Raw genomic sequence first — 23,821 nt, 5'->3', positions numbered from 1 at the left:
CCATGATAAAAAAGAACAAATAGTTCCACCTACATGTGGTACATAAGGTACCACCACAGCTGTAATGTGGACCAGCAGGTGCCCAGGCCCAGAAAATATCTTTGCTCAGTATGACACGATGCCAGATCCTCAACAAGCTGACAAACAGATGGGGAGGCAACACTGGTGCACAAAGATTGGGCATTAGTTATTCTGGTTATCCTCACATATCAAGGCACTTTTAAAATGTGCTTTGCTGGAGCGGTTTCACTGGAGACACACTTCTCACAAAATACAAGTAAGATCCTGAGGGTAACACACAGGATAAACTGTTTTGGAGAGCATAAGGAAATGAAGGGGGGTACTACAAGAAACATGGGCAATCCTCAACATTTCAAATACTTCATTAATACATGAACCAACACCACACACACATCCTGCCTTCAGCAGAAGGGAGGAGGGCCAAAGGGGCTCAAGAGTGTTATTGTTCCTCTTCTCACGCAGGCTGCGCTGACCTCAAAAGAGTTATCAGTCGCTGGCTCCCTACAAATCAGAGCCTTATGCAGCCTGGCTGATTCCTTTCTGTCTTTACAGACAATTTAACTTCCGTGTCAGTGCCTCGGGGACACAACTCTCCAAGCCTGAAGCCAGGGTTGGCAAACCTGGGGGGGAGCTGAACGCCCCGAGTGGCAGTGGGTAATTCCATTCCACTGCTTTTTCGTTAAAAGCTTGTGAAGCTTTAATTGAAAAGCCAGACAGTAATAGGCATTATTTAGGATACATGATTAATATTTCTTGAGCTGAATTAAGATTTAATACATAAAGTCAAGCGGATAAAGCCAGGATTTTGTGACAGTTCAGTTGAGGTTTGCACTTCCTGGTGGTTTTTTTTTTCCCCTTTTAAAGCAACTGCAATAAAAGCTGAATGACATTCAGGACAATTCTCTTGATTCATCTACAGATGTGACCCAGAAGCAAAGCCCCAACAGGCAGATTATTTCAGGACAGGATGTAACATGTGGAAGGATTTTTAATAACTTGAGGCCTTATATAAGCCCTACACTTTGGATTTATTAGTAAGTATGAATGTATGTAAGCATTTCTTTATCTGCTTTGTTTATTGTAAATAGGCAGTCTACATGTCAGGTGTGGTAGAGAAGCGTGGGTAAGCCCCTCACCACAGCATCCTGCCACTCCTGATCCCAGCCACTGCCACTTGAGGGAAGAGTGGGCACAAGTTGTGAGGAGGAGAAGGAGAACTGCATATTTCCTTTCTTGGCTAGAACATAACCAGAATGGTTCACAGCCCATGAGGCAGGCCTGAGGAAAAGATCAACAATTCTGTGGAAGTGGCATCTGCAGACCTAAAGAACAGAGCTACTGCAGTCAGACCCCACTGTCCTCAGCCCGTGGGGTCTGACTTGCAGAAAGTATTTGGACAAGTGACAGAAAGCACTCTAACAATTGTGGCAGGTTCACCCTCAGCACAGGCTGTAGCTGCTATGCTACAGGGTGAGCTACACCGGAGTACTCTAAACTGGTAACAAGATAACAAACACACATCTGAAAGCTCCTCCAACAAGCAGAATCCATCAGTCTGAATTTAGCTGTAGTCCTGCCAGTGCCAGGAACCTGAACTTTGCTGAAAATCACTCTCAGCCATGGACTCAGAACACTACCAGTCTTTGACATACAGTACAGAACTGCTCCTTAAAAACCACCTGTCAAGTTTCAATTATGACTTAAAGACAGCAAATGTAACAAAAAAAACCCCAAACCACGACTTGGAAACTGACTCTTATGATGACTAATATTATTTCTCATAGTATTCTAATAGGTTGTTAAGGGTATACAAACTGACTTATTAACTATAGTAGTTATATTTGCTAAACAGCAAAAACTTTAACTACACCTAAGGAAAAAAAATCCCTATTTAGCAAAATAATAATTTCAGCCTGATTTATGTAAACCTGCTCCTGGTGCAAAGCAATATTCACATCCAAATTCTGAATGTCTCAAAGACAAAAGCAACTTTTTTTCTCTATGAAAAGAGTAGGAGTAGTAGCACACACTGCATCTATAATGGAGATATTATTAAATAGTGAACAGAAAGAGATCCCCATCAAGGTGTCCAACAGAACATTTACTGCCTCTTTGAGAAGACTTTGAATGCCCTCCCCTGTAAACACCAAAGACCAGGAAAATGCAAACCAACTGTGTCTAAATGCTGTGGAAGCTGCTTCTAAGGTTTGGTTTTAAGTGTTCTTAAAAGCTCAGCTGGTCTCTCTGGTTCAGTTCTTAAAATATAAACAAGGAATTATGTGGACAGGCAACTCACACAAAACTCAATTCTGAAGACACAGAGGAGCCCACCCGAAAAGCCACACAGCCCAGCAAGCCACACGCACACCCCAGATCCTGATTTTGTCCAGCACAGGCAAAAATTCTGTACACAGATCAAAGTGCCACCAGGGGAAAAAATAAACATGTTCCCTGGGCTTCAATCCCTCAACATGAAACTGAACAGACCCACATAAAATCCCTGATAAAAAGAGTGTCTTGAGGTGCAGGAGGAAATACTGGCAGAACAGTCCCAGGAGAGCAATTCTGGCTACGATAAAAAATTCAAACCACTCAACTCAGCTAGAAGTTTCTTAGTTGAGGGTACTGACTATCTTGTAACATAACCCATCACAGAGAGAAATGAAGTTCAAGAACCATTTGGACAATGTTCTCAGGCACATGGTGTGATTCAGAGTCAGGACCTGGACTCAATGATCCTTGTGGGTCCCTTCCAACTCAGGATATTCTATGACTCTATGGCCACTTTCCTCACACCAGCAGTGTCACAGCAATGAGCACTAGGAATCCATCAGGTGCGTTTGTGCTTAAAACCTACTGTCCAACAAACAAGAGGCAAGGAGCGATGAATTGGCCTGTGTCCAGGGGTCCTAAGACATCTCCCTCTGGGGAAATAAGCAAACTTCCCACAACAACAAACTTCCCCAGAGCTGGGAACACACTTGCTGTAGGATTTCTAGCTGTGGCAGAGGAGCAGTCATGTGCTGGTGCTGAGGGATGAGCAGACAAAGGTTGTGCCCAGGGACGGCTGCCGGGGTGCGGAAGCTCCGCTCCCACCCTTGTTTGACCAGGCTGCAGTTCCATCTGCTCCATGTCTCCATCCACAGCCCTGGTACACTGTGCCTCTTCAGACCCTCCTGGAAGTCAGACCTGACAGCACTACCCTGCTAATCCTTCAGAGAAACGGGATTATAAAGGAGCTGCTGACAACACTCAGATCCAGAACAACACATTTTGAAATATAAAGGAGTAAGAAAAAGCCCTCAGGCACTTACTGTGCCTCTCTGTCCATCTCTCTGAAACTGTTGAGATAGGTGGAGCCAAGACAAAGAGAGCAGAGTTCTTACAAATAGTCCACAAATAGGACAGCGCTTTTTATTAAGGAAAAAAAAAAGGAAAAAAAGGTTGAGTGAACCAGATCAAAGCACTCCTGTACTGCAACCACTGCTCTCATTCTTCCCTTCAAGGAATGCTTTGGCTAGAACAGCCTGCAGAAATGATCCTATTCCATCCCTGCCCTCCAGCATAACCTCTACAACCTGCAGAGAGTCAGCACCAAACCAACATCTTTTAAGGTTTCTGTGTTATCTGTTTAAATTGAGGTAAATTCAGTTATTTATAGACCACTTCTTCAGACAGACAGATTTGAAGTTGTTGGAGGGAAAAAGAGAAAGGAGATCTAGTTGCTCCTTTACTGTTTAATTTCCTTTTTCAGTCACAGCGCCTAAAAAAATCTATTACTGTATCAAAGAAGTTAGATACACATAAAAGTGGACATTTCACTGCAGTGTTCCATGACATGAGTGGAAATTATAATTATTTTGAAAGGAAAACTCCTTTCTAGGACTTCTCTAATTAGACTGCCCTTTCTTGCATCTCTCCCACGTTAAACTTACTTCTCTCTCCTCCAGTGGAGCACGTCTCTCTATTTCTGCATTGTCATTCCCAGGGCAGACACCTGGACTGCTGCAGGAGATTTTCATCCCTGGTAGCACAAATTGCCTGCCTCCTTCCGTGGGATGACAAGCGTCTCTTTACTCTTTCTCTTCCAGATTGTTTAACAGACTCTCATACGCACATTATTCAAGCACCAGTAGCAAAGAAAATGTTTACACTCGCTGCAAAGCCCAAGACAAAACACCGGGAACACAGAGAGAACAGCTCCTCTAAGGCTGAGATAGGAAACTGTAAACACTGTGCACATTATAAGCGAATTTACTTTTACTCTCTTCAGCATGGGCAATGAACTAGTTAAACGCAAATCCAGGCCTGAACATCGTGAGACAAGAACCCTGGGAAGGCAGAGACAATTTCAGCTTCACAAATACAAGAAGTTCCAGGCTGGTTATTAACTGCACACCGATAAACATCGATTGCGTGCGCTTAATTCACCTCTTCAAACAAGGGAAAAGCAGATGGGCTTGTGACAGGAATGTGAGTCTGAGAGAGAAAAAAAAAGGCAGCTAGTTTCCAAGCAATCTTACACTTTTTCCTCCTTATAGACATTCCCAGGCTATTTCTACATATATGAAATCTAACCATGAAAACAGGATCCGCAGAACCTGAGAAGAAGTGAATTTTTTGGGAGTAGGGGTGGAAAAGGAAGAGGAAAAAAATCCTTACCAACTGACTGGCCTTACTGTGCACCTTTCCAGGAGACCAAGAATTGCTTCTGATGCAGCAGCATTCAGCCCTGGAGAAGTCAGACAGAGCAAAAAGGGAGGGGAGGTATGAGTAGGAAAGGGAGGGGAGAAGAGGAGAAGGGAGGAGAGAGGAGGAAAGGGGTGGGGAGAGGAGAAAAAGGGAGGGAGAGGAGAAAAAGGGAGGGAGAGGAGAAAAAGGGAGGGGAGAGCATGTATACTGCATGTCAGTTTGTTGAGCCCTAACATTGCTTTCGGGAAAGAGAAGAACGAAGCTACTTGTAATCAGGCTGGGTATTGCTTTGCAATGGTTCAAGATGATAAAGGAAGGAGATCTTAGCGTGACCATTTGACTCATTAGTCAGGAGGAAGAAATGTGTCCCCTTTTTAGAGAACCTGGAATGCCCAGCACACTTTTTGCTCTGAAAGAGAGATCATACTAAAACTTAAGACTTAAGCAGGGTAAATGTAAGAGCTGCAGCCAAACCTGTCACAGCAATTAGTGAAAGAGGGAGGCTGTCCAGAAGAAAGCAAGATTTCCTTGCTTTCCTACAGTCCTCCAAAATCCTTTTGCATCTACCTGCAAATCTAAGAGATTGTAAACTAGATGAGGTGGTCCTTTCATCTCTTCATTCATGTTTATGTTGCCAGCTGCACCCAAACACCATATACAGTGCACTGCAGACATTCCTACTTGGAAGACTTTCACCCTGAAGTAGTGGAAGAGAGCCAGGGGAAGGGGAACAGGATACACAATGGCCAGAATCACAGCACTGAAATACCTATGCACTTGAACACAAAAATATGCCAGCCATTTCCTCACCAACCAACCCACCATTACATCCCAGTCCCATCCTGACACCCAAAGTTAGCTGAATCACAATTTCAGTGCCTGAAGGAAGAATGGGAGGGGAACACTCATTGCTTCAACACATCATCTCGTAACCATCTCTCTGCAGGACTGGCATGAAAAAAATCAAAATGCAACTTCTCATCCTCTCATATCTCAAATCTCCCATTCCCTACAAGCCACGTCAACTTCTTGAAATCTGCTCAGAGCTATCCAATTTATAAATCTTAACTCCCTTGAGCCTGCAATTTTGCTTCTAGTTAACTGTCCACCTTCCTCAATCAGATGCTTTCCCAGACCAACAAGTCTCCTGAGCTCCTAAAGGAACCTTCAAGCCTTGCACACATGCAGAACACTGGGAGCTCTTCCAGCCGCATCCTGGCTGCACAGCAGGATGCACCAAGGGCATGACACAGCTCTGTAAAATGTTGACTCCCCAGATCCACAGTGGGGCACAGGAAAGGCTCAGCTGACCCCTTACCTTTGACTGGCTACTTCCCTCCTGGAAAAGGTTGACTTCAATCCAAAAATTGAGGAAGATCCCAAATCACGCGGTGCCAAGGGAAGAGATAGCACCAGAGACACCACAGAGTTTTTCAGGTCTGCCCCTGAAAAGCTGACTGCTGTGAAGTTCTCCTCTGCTCCTGGCCCACAAAAAACCAGAGAGGCTATTCTGGCATCTTCTCAGTTTTAAGCAAGCTCTTTGCAGCTGCAGGAAAGACCTATCTTCACCCGCTCCAAAATAACACAAAAATTGACCCTGTTACTGTCACAGCAACATGAGTCACTGGAGACTCCCAGGTTTCTATGCTGCCCTTATGGCTCTAGCAGATTATTACTGACAACTTGATCCGGCACACAGAGCCCCAGTGGCAGATGCTTATCTTAAAAAATGCAAACACTTCCATGGCAGCGGCTCTTCCTGGCCCTTCTCAGAAACACAACCTCTCCCACCCCGGCCCCACGCCCTGCTCCCAGCACTGCCATCCCCAACCACCATCCCACAGGCTCGGAACAAACTGAGAATCATGCAGCTTGGGAAAGATGAACATTTTGCTTAGGGAGGAAAAAAAAAAAATACAGTAAACCCACCTATTTCCCTTCCTCCACGTAAAGTCACATGCCCAGTGGGTCCCCAGCCCTATGCCCAGAGCAACTCACAAAAGGTTAGTGCAGCTACATTAATTCATCTGGAAAGGATTTTCATCACCTTGTCTCTTTCCTCGCCTCTTGTGCTGTTTCAAAAATAGCTCTGGCTTGTTTGCTGCGCCGCTGGTGTCAGTGTGATTTCATGCCTGGCTGGACGGACACAGACGGGCTCGCAGCCCGGCTCTGCACATACATGCACAGTCACACAAACACAAAGCACAGCCCCCTCCCTTGGAGGCCGTGCTGGAAAGCTGCTTGTTTTCAGAGGCTTTGCACTGTGTTAAGTGTGTTTACAGCAGGCCTCTAAAAGAGGCTGGAGAACAGACCACAGCCCTTTCTGGGGTTAAAAAATGAGGCAGGAAAGCAAAACAGCACCAACACTGATCTGTCTAAAAGCTGCAAGTAAGGACCTGCCCTGGGATGAAAATACTTTGAAATGTAAGTGCATTTATCAAACAACCTGAGGTCATTTGGCTGAGTGCTGTTACTGCTTCTCTCCATTAAAGACAAACAATCTCTCCCAAAGGCCTTGAAAACTATTATCCACCACTGCCAGGAAGGGAACAGATAAAGAAGGTGCAGATGTGCAGAAATTCTGGAAAGAACTAGTCTTAAAAAAAAGCTCAGGTACACTCTTGAAATGTGAGAAGCTTCTGAATGAGATTTTTCCTACTAGTGCTTTTTTTATCACTGGGTTTTCCTGAACAGCTTTTCTTTTTAGAATAAATCAACTTGCTGGAGCCATTTCACAAATCCCAGATTAATTCCATTCAAATCTGGCATCCCTCCCAAACCCAGTAATCTTAAGTCTCAGCCTTCAAGACCCAGCTCCTGGGCTCTGAGCTGTCTCTCTGATGTATTTTTAAATGAAACCTTCTCAGCATGCCATGACTCAGGAACATTGGTTACCATGAATTAAAGATTTCTACAAGGAAAATTGAAGCACAAAGAAATCCTGATTGCTCATTCTATGCATGTTCCTATACAGCTATAAAGTCTAATATGCATGAGGTATTTTAACACTTATTATAAAAATAAATTAGTACCTACTGACATTTCTGTACGAAGTGTTCTCCAATTACTTATCTGCTAAAAAACCCCTCTGAAATTTAAGAGGAGAAAAGAAAACATATACCATTCCCAGCAGTCACCAGGGGATACTATTAAAAAGAAAAGCCTCTTGGGCACAGTATCTCTTGCTAGGGGTGTTTGCTTCCACATGCAGTGCTGCATGTATATTAACAGGAAAGCACATACAATCAAAAGCTCACCATACAAATTACCAACAAATTAGCACCTTAACACACCGTGTATGACACCTAATTGTTATCTGACACCTAAGGACCTCTTCAACTACAACAGCAATCCAGCAAACCAGGCATGCAAAGAACTGGAACAGACTGCCCGGGGAAACTGTGGAGTCCAATCACACAGGTCTTTATTGTCAACATCAGAAATGAATGGGTAAAAGTCAGTTCTGCCTTGGGGCAGAGAAGTGACATAGATGACTGCCAGAGATCCCTTTCTGGTCCTGACCTCCTCATATTTTTTTGCTTTTTCTGAGTCATTCCTTCTAGCAACTCCTCAGCCTTCACTCCTGTTCAGACTCTTATCACATTTATCACAAATAAACTTTGGACAAAGTACGAAAATGAAACATGCTCTTCTTACCCATCCTCCCTGTTGAATGATATAGTCTGCAGAATAGTCTTCTAGATATGTCACCCCGAAGTTCACAAGGGCACTCAGTGGTTCCTGGCCCCGTCTGGTTAACTCCATCAGAAACTGCTGTAACAGAACCAGGGGCACCAAGACCTTCAAAAAACAAGAATTGTGAATAAATATAAAAAGCATCATCAACGCTACTGTGTAGCTAGAACAGAATTCACATGGTCCACAGAAAAGGTCTGAGTCTACAAGTCCAAAGATACCAGGGATTTAATTTCTGACATTTCAATACACTTCATTTCTGTGAAGACACAAGGCAGACACGCAATACAAGGCACTAAAAAAGAAACACTCAGTTTGATATGCACAGCTTAACTAGAGAATTTCATAGGACACGACTGCAGTGCTTTCTTAAGCCCCATTTTTTTCCCAAGACAGGATTCAGGCAGAAAAGCAAAAGAGGTCCAGAACTTTCTACCCCAGAAATGGAAAGATAAAACATAGCTTGAAGGGATATGCATCCAATTGTATTTAAGCAGCAAACTCATACACATTCTTGAATAGATACTCTGCACTTCTCTTTAGAAGTTCACACTTGACCTTGAGACGGGACAGGAACAAACATCTCCTCCCAGCAGCATAACATCACAGACGTGTTTAGAATGACAAACAAAAACCCCTCTCCATGTCAAACTATGACAAATTTAACACACGGATTTTGCTCCCTCATTTCCCACTCCCATTCCTCTTTAGAAACGTTTTTTCTTTAACTGAATGCTCAGCCTTAACCCAAATTGCTCTGGAAGATGAAAGACTCTGTGAACCCATCTCCTTCATATTATACAGTTCCAGCCACCTCCTTCTGAAATTATGTTTTTGTTTGCCTAAACAACAAGCAGTTGAACTTTTAAACTCTAAATTTATTCTCCTAGAGCACCCAAGTGGCCCTCTGGGCAAAGTTTATACGCAGCACTTTGCCAAGGTCAGGAAACCGGCATGAACTGAAGTCACGAGCATCTGAAAAAGCACTTTTATGATGTGAGAGAAAAATATTTGTCAGTTTTACCACCCCTCGTTCGTGACAACTGCACTGCACATCCATTCACTGTGCAGACAGGAACGCTGTTCCCCAGCTGCACAAGGGACATACAGGTTTTCCTACTGCTTATTCCTACCTCCTAATGCCTCCTTCCTTTTCCGGTCTCTTCCCCCTTCAGCCTGGTTTTCTTTGCTGGAAATATCCTGCATTACTACTACTATCCCTAAAATCACACCTTAGAATGAAAAGCTGGAGGAAGATGAATAGGAAAAGTAAGGCTGGGTTTGAGATTAGTACTAAATTCATGATGGTGTCTCACTGAGGTGGACTACCGAAACCAGAAAGGACTTAAAAAATACCTGTTACCTGATAAATTTCAGATGTTCCAGCTGACTAACAAATGTGAGAGTCCTATACTACGGCAGACAGGTTACAGAACTGTTCTGTGATGAACAGCAAACGCTGGTAACTGTCAACACTTCACTAGGAATGTCACTTGGTGCTTGAATTTTAAAAGCAAGATGGTGTTTGAATTTTAAAAGTCTGGGGGGTTTTTTGAGTTTCTTGCAATTGATCTCAACTCAGAGGCAGAAGAGGTACAAGCTCACAGTGCACAAACGTAAGGAGCAAGTCAAGGTGAGATGTCAGAAGAAACTTTTTATCTTTTTGGACCCAAAATAAAAGCATGCTGTCAAGGGTAGACATGTTTCAGAGGCTTTGGGCACACCCACATAACTCTACAAGAGCATGAACACTGAGATCTCAAAATATTTGACATTTACTGTAAGCTGAAGGCAAAAGAAACAAAGGCAAAAAAAGGTTGCTTGGGAAATGAAGGGAGCTCAAATGCTGGCATACTGAACATGACTTGCCTTCTTCCTCTGCCAACTTAAATACCTAATCCATCCATTCCTCCCAAATTCAGTAAGCCTGTGCAAGCCTCAGGACCGAGGGACCAAACTCAAACTCTAACACCAGTCCCACACAGACCAACAAACACCACCTGGTTTTCCTCTCCCCCTGAAATTACTGACACTTCTACCTTTGAGACCAGAATGAACTGGAGCAGGTTTGCATGACACTGTCCCTAAATTCATGAAAGAAATTACCTTCACAGTACTTCCACAGAGGTTAACAACAGCTTTCTGTACTTAAGAGTTGTATTATTCTTTGGCCCTGTTAATAGTAAGAATGGGGCACTGAGATGACTGCTAACCTACTCACCAGTTCCACTGGCTCTCAATAACAGTATTTGTTATCCTTCCATATAATGCACAATAGTGGGAGCATGTATAGAATATTCAGTTTTAAGCAAAAAACATAACAACTCAGCAGTGGAGTACTTCAATTTTTAAAATTATACTTATTACAGAAATATAATTTGCCCTGTTTTAGGTTGCTTTGGTTTTGTTTTATTTTACTGAGAGTTTTACTTCAAATAGAAAGTGAAGACTTTTTCTTTACAGAATCCAAGAGCGTGCCTCTTATTTTCACACCATAATTTCTGAGAAATACATGGAAAAAGTTATTTTCCTGGTTTATTTTTCTGAGAACCAGCACTTCTAATGTCTGTGGATAAACTTTGCTTCTGTGGGATGTCAGTGGAAGAACTGATGATCTCATGTATTAGCTTACCCTGCAGTATTTCCTCATTCAGATGGGTATTCATGTTTTAGTAACTGCAACCATCCCTTTACATCCCATGTGCCAGTCAGTTAACCAAATTTGTTCAGGAGTTCAAACATACCACTGCACTTTGGAAAATATCCATATTTTTAAAGGGAAAAAATAACAGCTATATTTTCCAAGTGTCATCCTTCTGCTCACATTTGTATGATGAATATTCTTTGGAAGCTGGTATGACTAAACATGACACCTCCCCAATTTCAAACCATCAGCTACTGCCACAGCTCCTGTGCATCTTCAATTTCTGCTCCACCCAAGAAACTACAGGATACAGGGAGTGCTTTGTTACTCTCTTCTGCCAGGCCAGTTGTGTTTTCTTATTATTCAGTCATAAAAAGGAGGAAGCTTCAGTTCTCCCAAACATACATCCTCCAGATTTTCACAAACTTGAGGCCAGCACAGCCTCATTCTGCTGCTATGTGCCTGTTAATTAGACCTAACACTCTCTCTATTTATAGCTGCTTCTTAAAATTATTTTTCTAACAGCTTCTTTACAGTGAAAATTAAGCTGGGCTGAGATGGGAGGAAAGATATCTAGATCTCTTCTGTTACAAAATACAACTCTGATTAAGATGATAAAGGAATTTAAAAGGAAATGAAACCAACACAAATGTATTCCACCTCCTCAAAACAAGGATTATTAAAGGAACTGCTGGGCATTCCTGAAGCACCAAGCTACCATGAAAACAATATCAACAGATGCTGTGCTAGTCTACAAAATTTCCATTCTGGTTTGCTTCTGGACTATAAGTTTTGTAGCAACAAATGTTATAGGGAAGCAAAGCTGATGGCAACCACAAGGTGATGGGGACCAAAATCCACCAACCCCCAGGGGCTGCACAAATGTAGCACAATGGAGGCTGAATCATAACCCCCCCAAAACAGCCATTCCACCTCCCCAGGGCTGTATCTTCAAGAGATGGGTTCCAAAAGCAGACTGAGAGGCACCAGGGCACTGACAAGCCCCATCCACCTCCTCCCTTGCCAGCTGAGCCACAATGACTGGTTTTATGCTTGGTTTTAGTTTTCACCAACTGAAAAGTAAAATGTGCTAGTTTAAGCCACCTTCTTGATAATCAGATTTCATGGTTGTTTAAACTAAAATGCTGTGAATCACAAGAGAACAAATTGAAAGAGCACACACATAAAGCAATTATAATTGCTGGAGCCATGGGCAGTAACTTGTCATGCAATGTTTAAACAAACTGCTTTATGAGTGCCCACACCCTTGGTTAGTTTCTGAAGTAAGCAGGGAAATCTAGTCAAGGAAAAGTATATCTGGAAAAAAAATATAAAGAGGGAAAAGATTTCTTGTTCTATTTTAAATTTAAGACTGAATTTTAACACTCAAATTGTGATTAAATTTGCAAATAGTTATTTCGTTTCATTCTTTTTCTGATGCCCACTGAACCTATCAGAGAATGATTAAGGAGATGAATTTGAATGATTAATGAAAGATGAATCTGGGAAGAGTAATTCTACTCATTCTACATGAAAAGTATTATAAAGATAGTTCATTTACAGATTTGCATTTTGTTTTAAAGAGAAGGTTCAGTTCATTTACAGATTTGCACATTGCTTTAAAAGGAAGTTTCGTATCATTTCAGACAACTACTCTGGAAGACAGGTAGGCACAGTATGTTTATGTTTTATGAACAATTTAAATATCATGAAGATACTGTCAATTTTTATTTTCACCATGTTCAGCACTCTTTTTTACATGTATTTTAAACCTGACATGGGAACAGAAAAACAGTAGAGAAGTATTACAAAAACATCTGTATCAGATTCCATTACGAAACTGCTACGGAAATAAACGTCTCTTGGGAAGTTAAAAATGTTTAATGATTATTAAAAAAAAAAGTCAAGCAACATCTCTAACTTTTCATTTTACTATAACAGAGGAGGACTGACCTAATACTTACATTCTATAACTTCTGACTAAATTACCTAAAAACTACTCAATATGTGCACGTTCTGAGAGTGCAATTTATTTCACACTAAAACCAAGTGGGTTCTTTGTATTCCTGGCCCTCTGTGAAGCTGTACCTCATAAAACCATTATGGACATCAAACAGATATGAGACATATCCAAGGTAAAGTCATTTATCTGGTACCTTGTTCCATCCACTGGCATGAGCAGCTGCCTCTTGTGTGCGCTCTCGATATTCTTGATATGTCACCGGCCTGCAGAAGTTAAACCAACACTGAAAGTTATAAAAGGAAACAAAAGAACAAGAATAAAATAAAATTCTCAGTTTCCAGAGAACAAAACATTTTCACATGCATCACAGCAAATAATTTTTCAGAGCCAATGAGTCTTGTGTTTCAGGACATAAAACACCAGCACCAGGCAGGGTCAGGAAGGCATCACCTTCTCCCAGTTACACAGTTTTGTTTAACTGATTAAGTAAATTTTGTAACAATTTGATACTCTACAACTTAAAAGACGTTAGATAAGTAGGCTCTCTGATATGCTACAAAATTTCTAAGCTCTTGAATATAATTTTTTTATGGTCTAAGACTTAAAAGATAAAAAATTCCACTAAGAAATTCATATGTGAGCTGGAGGCCAATGAAGAGTTAAAATTTTATAAACAATATGGGCTATGAACCAACACAGAGTGCTTGGCTGCATTAACATTATGTCAGAGTTGAAGCCTTTATTTGCAAGAAACAGCACTTCTGATCATAAAAAAACCCTTCATATTTCAGTAGATACCTCCATTCTAGATTTATCACCTCTCTACTTCTCAGAATTGGGATGATGAAACTCCACTCTTCCATATTCTTTCCTCCAAGATCATACAGCAACTGATACAGAACCAATAACAATAAAGGTTGTCTGCCAAGTGATGCACTGCTTCAAAAGCAGCCAGAGCATTACAAAAGGCAAGTTCAGACTTTAGTTTAAGGGAAATAGTGTTAACTGGCATTGGACAAGAAAACTCCTTATTGAATCTGTCATGATCTAACAGCCTGCTGAACCCTAATACTTGTTCATATGCATGTTAGAGAGCAGGAAAATACAAGTGAAATAAATAAGTATTGCAGCGAACAGCACTACTGTGGCAAACATGGGTAAAAGAACAGAGTTAAAGCACAGTGGGGAAAACATAATTTGAGTTTGTCATTTTAAGTGCATTCTCTTAACTTCCTTGATATGTTAGTTCTTTACAACGCAAATCCAGATCAATCAGTGGGATGAGAGGAGCAAGAACAGCTGCAGGAAGGATATTCTCGGGAGATTAAACAGTAGCTCTACTTTGCCTTAGAAAAAGGCCACATAGTTTCATGAGCATTTCAGATTTTATACATATGTCTGTACGTACATAAAGAAAAAATTACTCAGAATGCAAACATTTTCCCACAGAAAACATAAGAAGCCTAGAACATCAGGTTACCAACAAGCTAGAAATCCTTAATTTTCAAAGACCTCCTTTCAGGAACTTTCCAAAAAGAATCAACCTGGAGTGCACCACTTATGACCCCTCAATGTCAGCCAGTCAGCCAACTATCAATAACCTTTAAGACACTTAATCTTAAAATGCTGTTATTTCGATGTAACATTTTAGACACAGAAAAAGGATGGGTTGCAAGACTTCCTGCTCCACCACTCCAAGGCCTTGCCAGTCTGGTTTTTTAGTGCGTTAGTGAGGTATTTTTCAGAATCTCAGCTCTCCAGAAGACAGTAAGTACAAGTTTTTAAGGCCACGTGGGACTAATGCCTGGCTTGTAAAGGCAGATTAGCTGCTGCCATTTCTAGAGGAACACACTGGCCTATCTTTTGCCACTTAAGACAGAGTGCACTTCTCCCTTGGATGACTCATGGAAAAAGAGACAACCATCTTCATCTCTCTGGTCAGATGTCACATGGCACCTTTGGTGTGAACTCCACATCAGGGTCATAGAATCACAGGATGGTTTGGGTTGGAAGGGACCTCTAAAGATCAGTGGCAGGGACATCTTTCATTACATCAGGTTGCCCAAAGCCCCATCCTACCTGACCTTGAACAGTCACTTTTAAATTATATTGGTCATAAAAAGTCAACACCTACTTGTCAGCTAGGGAGCTAGTTAAGGAATATATGGGCTAGTTAAGGAATCACAGAATGGCTGATGTGGGAAGAGACCTCTGCAGAACATCCTGTCCAACCTCCTTGCTCTATTAGGCTCTCCTAGTGCACGCTGCCCAGGACAGCTTTTGAGAATTCCAGTACCTTTTTGTTCCAACAGTTCATGAACAGCTACACAAACTCTTATAAAAAGTAGCACTGGAGATTCTCAGCCTCTTTTGAGCCACATTATTTTAACCAATCCACAAAACAAAGGCTCAGAGAGCTGTTTGCTAATGTTGCCTTCACAACTGCATTTATGTAACCATCCCTAAAGCAGCACCTTCCAACTCCAGCTCTCTACAAACACATTTTGGAGGTCACTCAGAAAAGCCTCAAGTAGTCAATGTGGATCCATTAAATTCAGGCTGGTAATTTATAACAGAAAACCAAGCAACCACAACAATTTTATCCCTTTTCAAAAGACATTAATCAAGATACTTGCATGCCAAGTACAATGTGCTGTTTAAACAACAAGCTTAAACTGGCAGCACAGCTCTTAAGGCACCAAGGTTAGCCCAGGGGCCCACATCTGCTCCAGATGTGTACCTGAATGGTGGTCACAAAGCATTTAACCACCATCCTTTCAGGCAAACTCCCCCACTCATCAGGAGCCAGACTACAAACCAACCCTCAGCTCCACTCTTAACTATAAGGTAAAAGAAGTTAATCTGGCTACAGCCCAGATTCATGAAATTAATTGGCAATGGCAGTGGCAGCTGCCACTTCCACCAGCACCTCAAACTGCCTGAAGCAGCCTCAGAAGTTCAATGAAACAAGATTAGAAAGATTTTAGAATTTACATTACTGCAGAGGCCAAATACCACAAAGTATTTGCACATTACCAACACAAAAAAACCCCTCAGCCAGATAAAGGAACATTGAAGAAGACAGAAATGCAATTCAAGATCTTCAGCATTTCAACAGCAGTCACAGTGCGAAAGGAAACACCTTCTTCCCTTTGGAAAAGCAAATAGAAACTCACTTGCTAAGCAAGGTCTGTAGTGCTTTGTGCAGGTGTTCCTTCAACTCCTGGGACACTTTCTCCCCCAAATGAGCCAGGCAGTCTTCTATTGAGCTCTCTGGATTGGCAGGGCTGAACACTGGGGAAGTGTGGCAGTCAAATCCTGTAGTGGTAAATGCTGAGAGAAACAAGTATACAAAATAAAATTAAATAGATTCCTATAAGAACATCAACAGTCTCGGATTTCTTATCCCAGCAGTTAACACAGTTTACATGAGGGATGAAGAAATCACAGCTCTGTAGTCAAAGCATGTTATGAACAAATCATAAACACATGATCATAAAACAACATCCAAATACATTCTGAAAGTGGTACTTACGAGCCCCAGATGACTTTGAGCTGCATTTCCCCTCCAGCTCTTATTTCACAATTGCATCCCAGCCAGTAACTTTCCTGAATGTGCAGTTATTCTCAATTTTAAGCTGATGCCAACCCTGATGGAGCAGTAAGGGAGCCTCTTTTCTGTGCTAGAATTTGCCCACACATGGACATCTCTGCAGCAGTACTAGAGTATCATTTTTTAAAATATTATTTTGTTCATACAACCTTTTCCTTCTCTGCTTAAAACTTCTAAGAAAGCTCTCTATGAATGAACTTAGGAGTCTTTCTACTTCAGATTTCCAATTTGCCATACACATGCAAAACAAAGACTGTTTTCAAATCATCCCTCACTGGGCATCCTATAAAAGCCACATCTACACATCAAAGCATGTCACAAAAAATAAACCTGCTGGAAGTGAGAAATCTGATGGTTTAAGTCCACACTCCTTGGGATATTGGCTGCTGAGGACTTCTGCCATCAGCTGCAGCAGCTTAAGGGCTGTTTACTTTTCATTATTTATAGTAGCCTATTAAATGTCATCCAGTTGTTTGCTTTGGCTGGGCTCCACCACTCCAAATGGTGGCGTTTAACTATTTTACTTCACGTGACAATGTGTAGAAATCTCGTGGGGGGAGGAGGGTAAAGAGATTCAATGCATTCAAAAATCTCTTTAACTGGAGTACCTGTTACAAATTAACCACCATTACAGGGCATAGAGATTATGGATTGAAATGGGAAAACTTGAAGAGCACCTTCCAAGATTTCTTCATCGAGACGTTTTAGCTCCTCCTCGATTTCTACTTTGATCTTCTCCAAAGCCTCTTTCTCCAAAGCATGTTGGGTCATAAGCTGTTGTTGAGCCCCTAGAAGAAACCAGAGAAATCATTCAAATGTTTCAATTCAATATTTCAAACAAGGTAGACAATGGAACACGATACTGAAATATTAAATTATTAAGGAATTCAGGGTGACAGTTCTGTTTCAGACAGTGACAAGTATGATTCCATAAGAGGACTTATTACACGAACCCAGAAACACATCAACTTCCAGGCCTATTCAAGACAGAATAGGTGCTTTAAATATTAAAAAGAAAAAACAGAACTAAAAAGTTACAAACAGAATATATAACAGCTTTAAAAACCAGCTTATCTTAAATTTAAGACAAAACCCAAACCAAGGCACACAAACAAGCTGCCATTAAACCCAATACAGTCACCATCCAACTACACCAAAACAAAACAGACTGGCATAAGCTTGATTTTTAGTAGCAAAATAAAAAATGTATGTTGATGCCTGCAGAATCTACCGAAATACTCAGAGCAAATATGCAATGACATCAATGAACAGTTCTGAAATCTGTGAACTGTGCATCATTTCCCTGGTCAAGAGGATCTACAGGCCACAATGAAATAATTTAAGATCAGGTTTACAAGTAAGACTAAGGGCAAAGGACCCCACAGTTGTCAGTTATTTGTCAATTCTCGTCTCCTGATCAAACAATTTAGGAATCTGAAATGGCTGCATATCCCCAGAAGTACACATGCCATGGACTGGGATTATGAATACATATCCCATATGCTGACTCTGGATATTTGGTCACAAAAAGTTGTTTCAGCCATCTAAATCATCTTAATCATTATGCTGAACCAAAATAGACACACAAAACTGTCTCCAAACAATGCAAGGTATTTAAGACAACTGTCTGCTGAACGTCAGCCTTTCCAATATAAGGCAGTAAAACTACTCAAGTAACTTTTATGGGATGGGTACTAATGCAAAGATCAGAGGTCTGGGACAGAGCTCTTGCTATTTAGCTGCTTTTTCTTTGGGTTTGCTCATCTTTATTTCTTCCATCAGCTTTCAAGCACATCTTCAAATCCCATTCTTAAGGCACACACAAGAACTATTCCATTAACTGCTCTCTTATTTTCACCAAACTTCACTGAACCAACAGCCCACCACTGAAATTTTCTTCTTCCTTTCATTCCATTCCTTAAAATGTCCTACTTAAGGATAAAATGGATCCTACTTAAGAGATAAAATGGATCTCTGTTATATCCAAAGGAATATAAAAGTGAATTTTGTATCAACTTACTCCTGAAATAAATCAACAAATAAAATTGTCAACAAAACTTCCCTTTGCTTAGTAATCCCCCTTCCAGCCATTTCCTTCCCTAAGTTTTGGGTCAGTTATCAGTCCTCATTAGCCTTGCACTGTGTTATGTTCAACAGCATCAGTGACTGGGTTACCCCAAACACATTTTCTTAGCTCTCTTACTTCTGAATGTTCCTCAAAATTTTTTGGGGGGGGACTTGATGTTCTCTCACATCCCTGATTTAAATACCACCTCCAGGCTGAGCTTCTGATAACGTTCCCCATATCCACTGTCTCTTACTCATTCACCCAAATACTGACAATCCAACCTTCCTCACCCTTTCTTCACCTACACCAACTGCTACAGCTTTCACACCCAAATCTTCAGGTAAGTCCTGTAACAGCCAGCGTAGCCTCCTGGCACATCTTTCTTCATTCCTGTTTCGAAGACATTAAATCATAATTTGGTGGTCTTATGAATGACTGTTTTACAGTCTGTTTTCTTTGGTCTGTCTGGGACTCTCTTTAACTGTTCATTGCCTGCCCCTTTCCTCCACAATGGACACATAATACCATTAATTTTCACAACAGAGTGTTTAAAAACCATAAAAGCAGTTAACACACACAGGTGTGCAGTTAACTACACACAAGTGAAGTACTCTGTGCATTTTCTGTATTTCAAAAAACATTGTGCAATGAGACTTTCAAGGTCTCCTGCAACTGAAAAATAAGTTAAAAATCCACAGAATCAAGTCACTGAATGCGTGTTAATGTTCATAGATATCTGTGAGACAAAACATTTCTAAACCAATGTGTGCTTAAGTCAGTGCAAAATGTTCTCATTTATTTATGTGACCAGTCTAAAAGAACAAAGCATAGTCAGTTTAATTCCATTTTACTTAGCCGCACATGTGCAGAATAACTTAATTCAGCTTCTTAAATCCCTTCCCAAGCAGTCTCTCTTTGTCACTCTGAACCACAAATTCCAGAGAGGAGCAAACTGTTCCTCCTTTTGGTTAATGCCTTGTCAGTCCCTTTCAGTCGCCTCTTTGAGTGAAGTGCAACAAGTACGTGCAAGTGCAAACTCCTCCCTGAACCTGCGCTCCCCCTGTGCGTGGAGGGGACGAGGGTGTCCAGGAGAGCACCATTCTCACGGGACTAATGTGACGATGATTGCACATGACAAGCTGTCATACTGGATAAGAAGTCACCCGGAAAGTGGAAGGAAGAGAAATTCCATTGCTGCCAGGGTACAAAAGAGCTGTTTAGATAATCAGCGCTGCAGTCAATGGTTTCCATCTCGTAACACCCACAACTTTGCAGCAGCTGCTGATTCCGAGAGCACCTGACTGTTCAGTCATGCCAAAATATCAAACCCCTACCCCTCCCACACCAGTGACTTTGCACTGTTTATTCCCTCAATTATGAATGGACTTCAGCTTTCTGCAGCTCCTGCAGGTTGACCAGTACCAACAAAAACTGCACACGGTGCTGGAGAACAGCACAGTCCAACAGCAAGGTCCTAATTGAGGGGTATCTTTTTCTCCTTCAGACAAATCCCAAGTCTGATTGCAAACAGGCAGAATAAAACAGCAAAATCAGTTTGTAGTAGATGAGAACGTTCAGCATTTAATGATGCAAACGGTCACACCCCAGGGCTTGTAAGAGCCACAAACACCGAGTGCTTTCCTGTGCTCAAGAAATGGCTTTGCCTCTTGTGGGCTTTGGGTAAACCAACCCTTTTAAGGCCTCTTTCAAACCCAGAGGCTCAACAAACCTCTGTTACACGGTCTTACACAACAGGTTAGTGCATTCTACTTTCTATTTATGTGATAAATGTTCCCCTTTGCACAACTGTGTTCTCGTTAAGATTTTGGCTTTCAGGTATTTGGAGGTACTTGAAAAGCAGAGGAAACTGTGTTCTAGAAGTCCATCAAGTGCCACATCACTGCCCATCAGACTACTAAATAAATGTAATACTTCAGTAAAACTCCATGGTAAGGCCATTCCAGAAGTTTGGTAAAAATACAAGACTAACCCGTTCCCCAGGTTTGATCCCAGGAGGAGGAGGAGGGATGGGAAGTCATTCATCAGAGCTGGAGAGTCTGCACATCTGACTCTACAGTGCTTGGGCCAAATACTGCAGCTAACAAGGGACAGTGGCAACTACAAGGAGAGATCTCTTTACAAACATATTTATCCTTTAATGAAAAGGCTTAGCTTAAAAAAACCTAAAAAAGTCTAAAATATTAAGAACCAAAAAGAGACAAGACATTGCCAACTAGCAGGGTTTTTTTGTTTTGTTTGTTTTGTTTGCTTTTGGGTTTTTTGTAGGCAGAGAGGAGGCTTAGTCAAATGGGAATTCATATTCCTGGAGGGAATTCACACTCCAAAAACTCCCTTTCCTCACCTCAGTTCAGGGAATAGCTTCCTCATTACCATGACCTCGACTGGTCTGACTACAATGTGTACTTTTTCAGCCAAAGCAGGCATGTTTTCCTTAAGAGGAAAGCTTCTAACAAATGAGTTAATCACCTAAGCTAAAATCACCTAAAAAACACCTTCATTTCCTACAGGGACAGAGAATGAGAAAAAAACCCCATTTTTCCCAGTAACCCAGTTCAACACTGCTCAGCTGTAAGATGCGTGTGGGAAACCACAAAAATGGCTTGATCACTAACTACCCACAGCACTTCATACAGTGATTCCAAAACAGATGATAAATGGTCTAAAGAACATAATAATTGGATTGAAGTACTGTGGATAGCAGACACCTCAGGGAAACTGAAAAATTGTCAAAACCTTGTTCACCTCTTGACTAATCTATGTCACCACACAGTAGTGGCACTGATTATCAATCTTCCAGATGCTCTCTGAGTTAAGGGATTATTCAAGATTTCTCATTCTGTCAAGGAAAACACAGAAAAACTACTTTCCTTCATAACCTCTGTTATAGCCACAGGCTCTTGGGATGGTACCAAAACATGGGGAACTACATTAAGAAAGAGGAATACACTAAAAGTCCCTCCTTGATGAAACGCAAAGAAGTATTTATAATACAAATTCACTGAATCACAAAAACAAAGTACTTTGACTCACTTAAAAACCAAGTAGTACAAACAATTTCAGCAGATGGAAGCTTCTGTAACGAGTGTAACTTCAGGGGGGGAAATGTAGAGATGTTTTCCAATATTTGATATTTATTTTCTGTGTAAGAACCAGTAGTTACAGGTATGACAAAAAGTTCTGAAAAAGTACTAAAGCATCTCTCCACAATCCAATGAACAGACAGCTGAGAGCTTCCACACATTTTAAATATATGTACTCACTTGTTGCCTCAACCCACACGAACTTACACAGGTGAGATCTTACTCTGTGTGTTTTATCAATTTATCTGAGCAACTGGTACTATCCACCTACCTGAAAACCTACCAAAAAGTAACAGAATTTATTGCTGATGGACTTTGTTTCTAATAAACAGAAGTGGTTGTTATGCAGAATCACTATTCTGCCAAAACTAATAGGAAAAATCTCTCAAACATTTCCCAGTTAAATTTGCTGGATTATCCTCTGGAGGCACTGAAATCCACTGCAGAGAACTACAGAGCTGTAATGCTAAAAGATTGGTTTGTCCAGTAAAGCCATCTTTTCTTCAAGAGTCTGGAATACCACAGATGGTTCTCTCTTCAGTCCCTGCATTGAAGAGAAGAGATCTAAACAAAAATTTGGAAGTACTAATCAGGTGTTGACTTAGATTGGCCTTATTTGCTTGAAATGGAAAGTGATTTCAGCGCTTGTAATTGAAGCATCTTTCTTCCAACAAAGTCAAGACCAACCAAGAGATCCAAAGGGAAACACAGGAGGTAATTTTCTGTGTAATTTGTCTGAATCTCTATTCACTAAATAAAAACCCTCTGAAAACCATCAGTCTTGCAAAACATATTATGTCTGCAAAAAGGAGAAGTTTTAACTTGTAACCTACCAAGTAACTTAAAGATTTAATCTTATCTGAGTTTTTGGAACAAAAAGTCATACATTAGAAAAAGAACTCTTCAGTAAGGAATGCAGGAAGGCAGAGGTTTGTGGCAGGTGATGGGAGAAGGAAAGGAAGGGACAAAAGCATTTAATCTCTCCTACTGGTTCTGGTAGGATAAGAGAGAAACTTCCAACTCGTGTTGGGAAGGATTGCTTTTTTGGTTGGGTTTTTTGGCCCATCAGATACACTCCTTGGTTTAACTGGACTGTTGAAACTTTGCCTGAAATCTGGGAAACTGCTGCAGAAGGAGACTCAAGAGCAGTACAGAAATACTAACAACACCTTAAAAGTAAAGTGTGCCTTATTTCCTTATTTCCTATGTTCTGTACACATGCAATGGAAAGGCAGAAGATCCTCCAGCAGGTGACACAAGGAGGCTGCAATCAGGATCCTGCATTGAACTGCCCTCTAGAGGAGTCCCTCACTCTCCCACACCGAGGGAGACCAAAGAGGTTAAAACTATGAGGGCAAAGTAGAACTAGTCTTTCTGGATACTCCCATTATAATGTAACGTGGTTCAGAAAACAGACTGAGTAAGGACTCATTTGGATTTAAAAAGAATAAACAAAGGAAAGTACCATAAACCACAGTCAATGTCTCACTGACACATAAAATTGAGAAGTGTTCTGCACCTGAAAAGGAAACAGGCAATAGCCCAAATCACTGCTTTTTTCCCATGACAGGTCTGACAGCACAAGAACCAAATTAAAGCAAAACAAGATTAAGCAACAGGTGCTTTTTACTGAAATCCTCTCAATTCACAATTCAACCATACAGAGTAGAAAGACAACTAACCAGTGTTTTGAAGTGCCACAGAAATCAACAATGGGAGGAACTTGGGATCATCAGACTGATGATGGTGCTTGAAAAACACACTGGCAAGCACGATGCAATGTCAAGCTGTTATCACCCTCCTATGTCATAGTCATCAAACCCCAGAAGTTTCCTCCTCATGACGGGATTTTAGACAACAACTGTCCATTTTTCATTTACCGGCTCTCACATCTCTCTTGCTCTTATCAGGTTCTCAGACCACACTGTAACACCCATCTATGTCCCAGCAGTGCATTAGCAGGGCAGGAAATATCCATTATGGGTATTACTCCTCTCCTAGGGGAGAATATAGAGCACAGGGA

At 41.2% G+C, this 23,821-nt stretch overlaps 1 protein-coding gene across 2 annotated transcripts in view; it reads right to left on the bottom strand.

Annotated features, from left to right (window-relative positions):
- Nucleotides 1–23,821, bottom strand: part of BCL2L13 (BCL2 like 13) — a 39,594-nt gene that overhangs the window by 7,825 nt on the left and 7,948 nt on the right. For both annotated transcript variants that reach the window (XM_051784974.1, XM_051784975.1), the window contains 4 exons: nucleotides 17,307–17,417; nucleotides 16,193–16,349; nucleotides 13,210–13,279; nucleotides 8,371–8,514 (listed from right to left, as the gene is read on the bottom strand). In XM_051784974.1, the coding sequence (XP_051640934.1) occupies nucleotides 8,371–8,514; nucleotides 13,210–13,279; nucleotides 16,193–16,349; nucleotides 17,307–17,417 (482 nt within the window). The remainder of the gene's footprint in view (nucleotides 1–8,370; nucleotides 8,515–13,209; nucleotides 13,280–16,192; nucleotides 16,350–17,306; nucleotides 17,418–23,821) is intronic.

This window comes from Manacus candei, unplaced genomic scaffold (genome assembly GCF_025592945.1).
Source record: "Manacus candei isolate 608988 ecotype Guabito, Panama unplaced genomic scaffold, ASM2559294v1 h1tg000018l, whole genome shotgun sequence".
NCBI classification, from domain to species: domain Eukaryota; kingdom Metazoa; phylum Chordata; class Aves; order Passeriformes; family Pipridae; genus Manacus; species Manacus candei.
The sequence above is the reverse complement of the archived record's forward strand: the minus strand, read 5'-3'. Positions and strand labels throughout refer to the sequence as shown.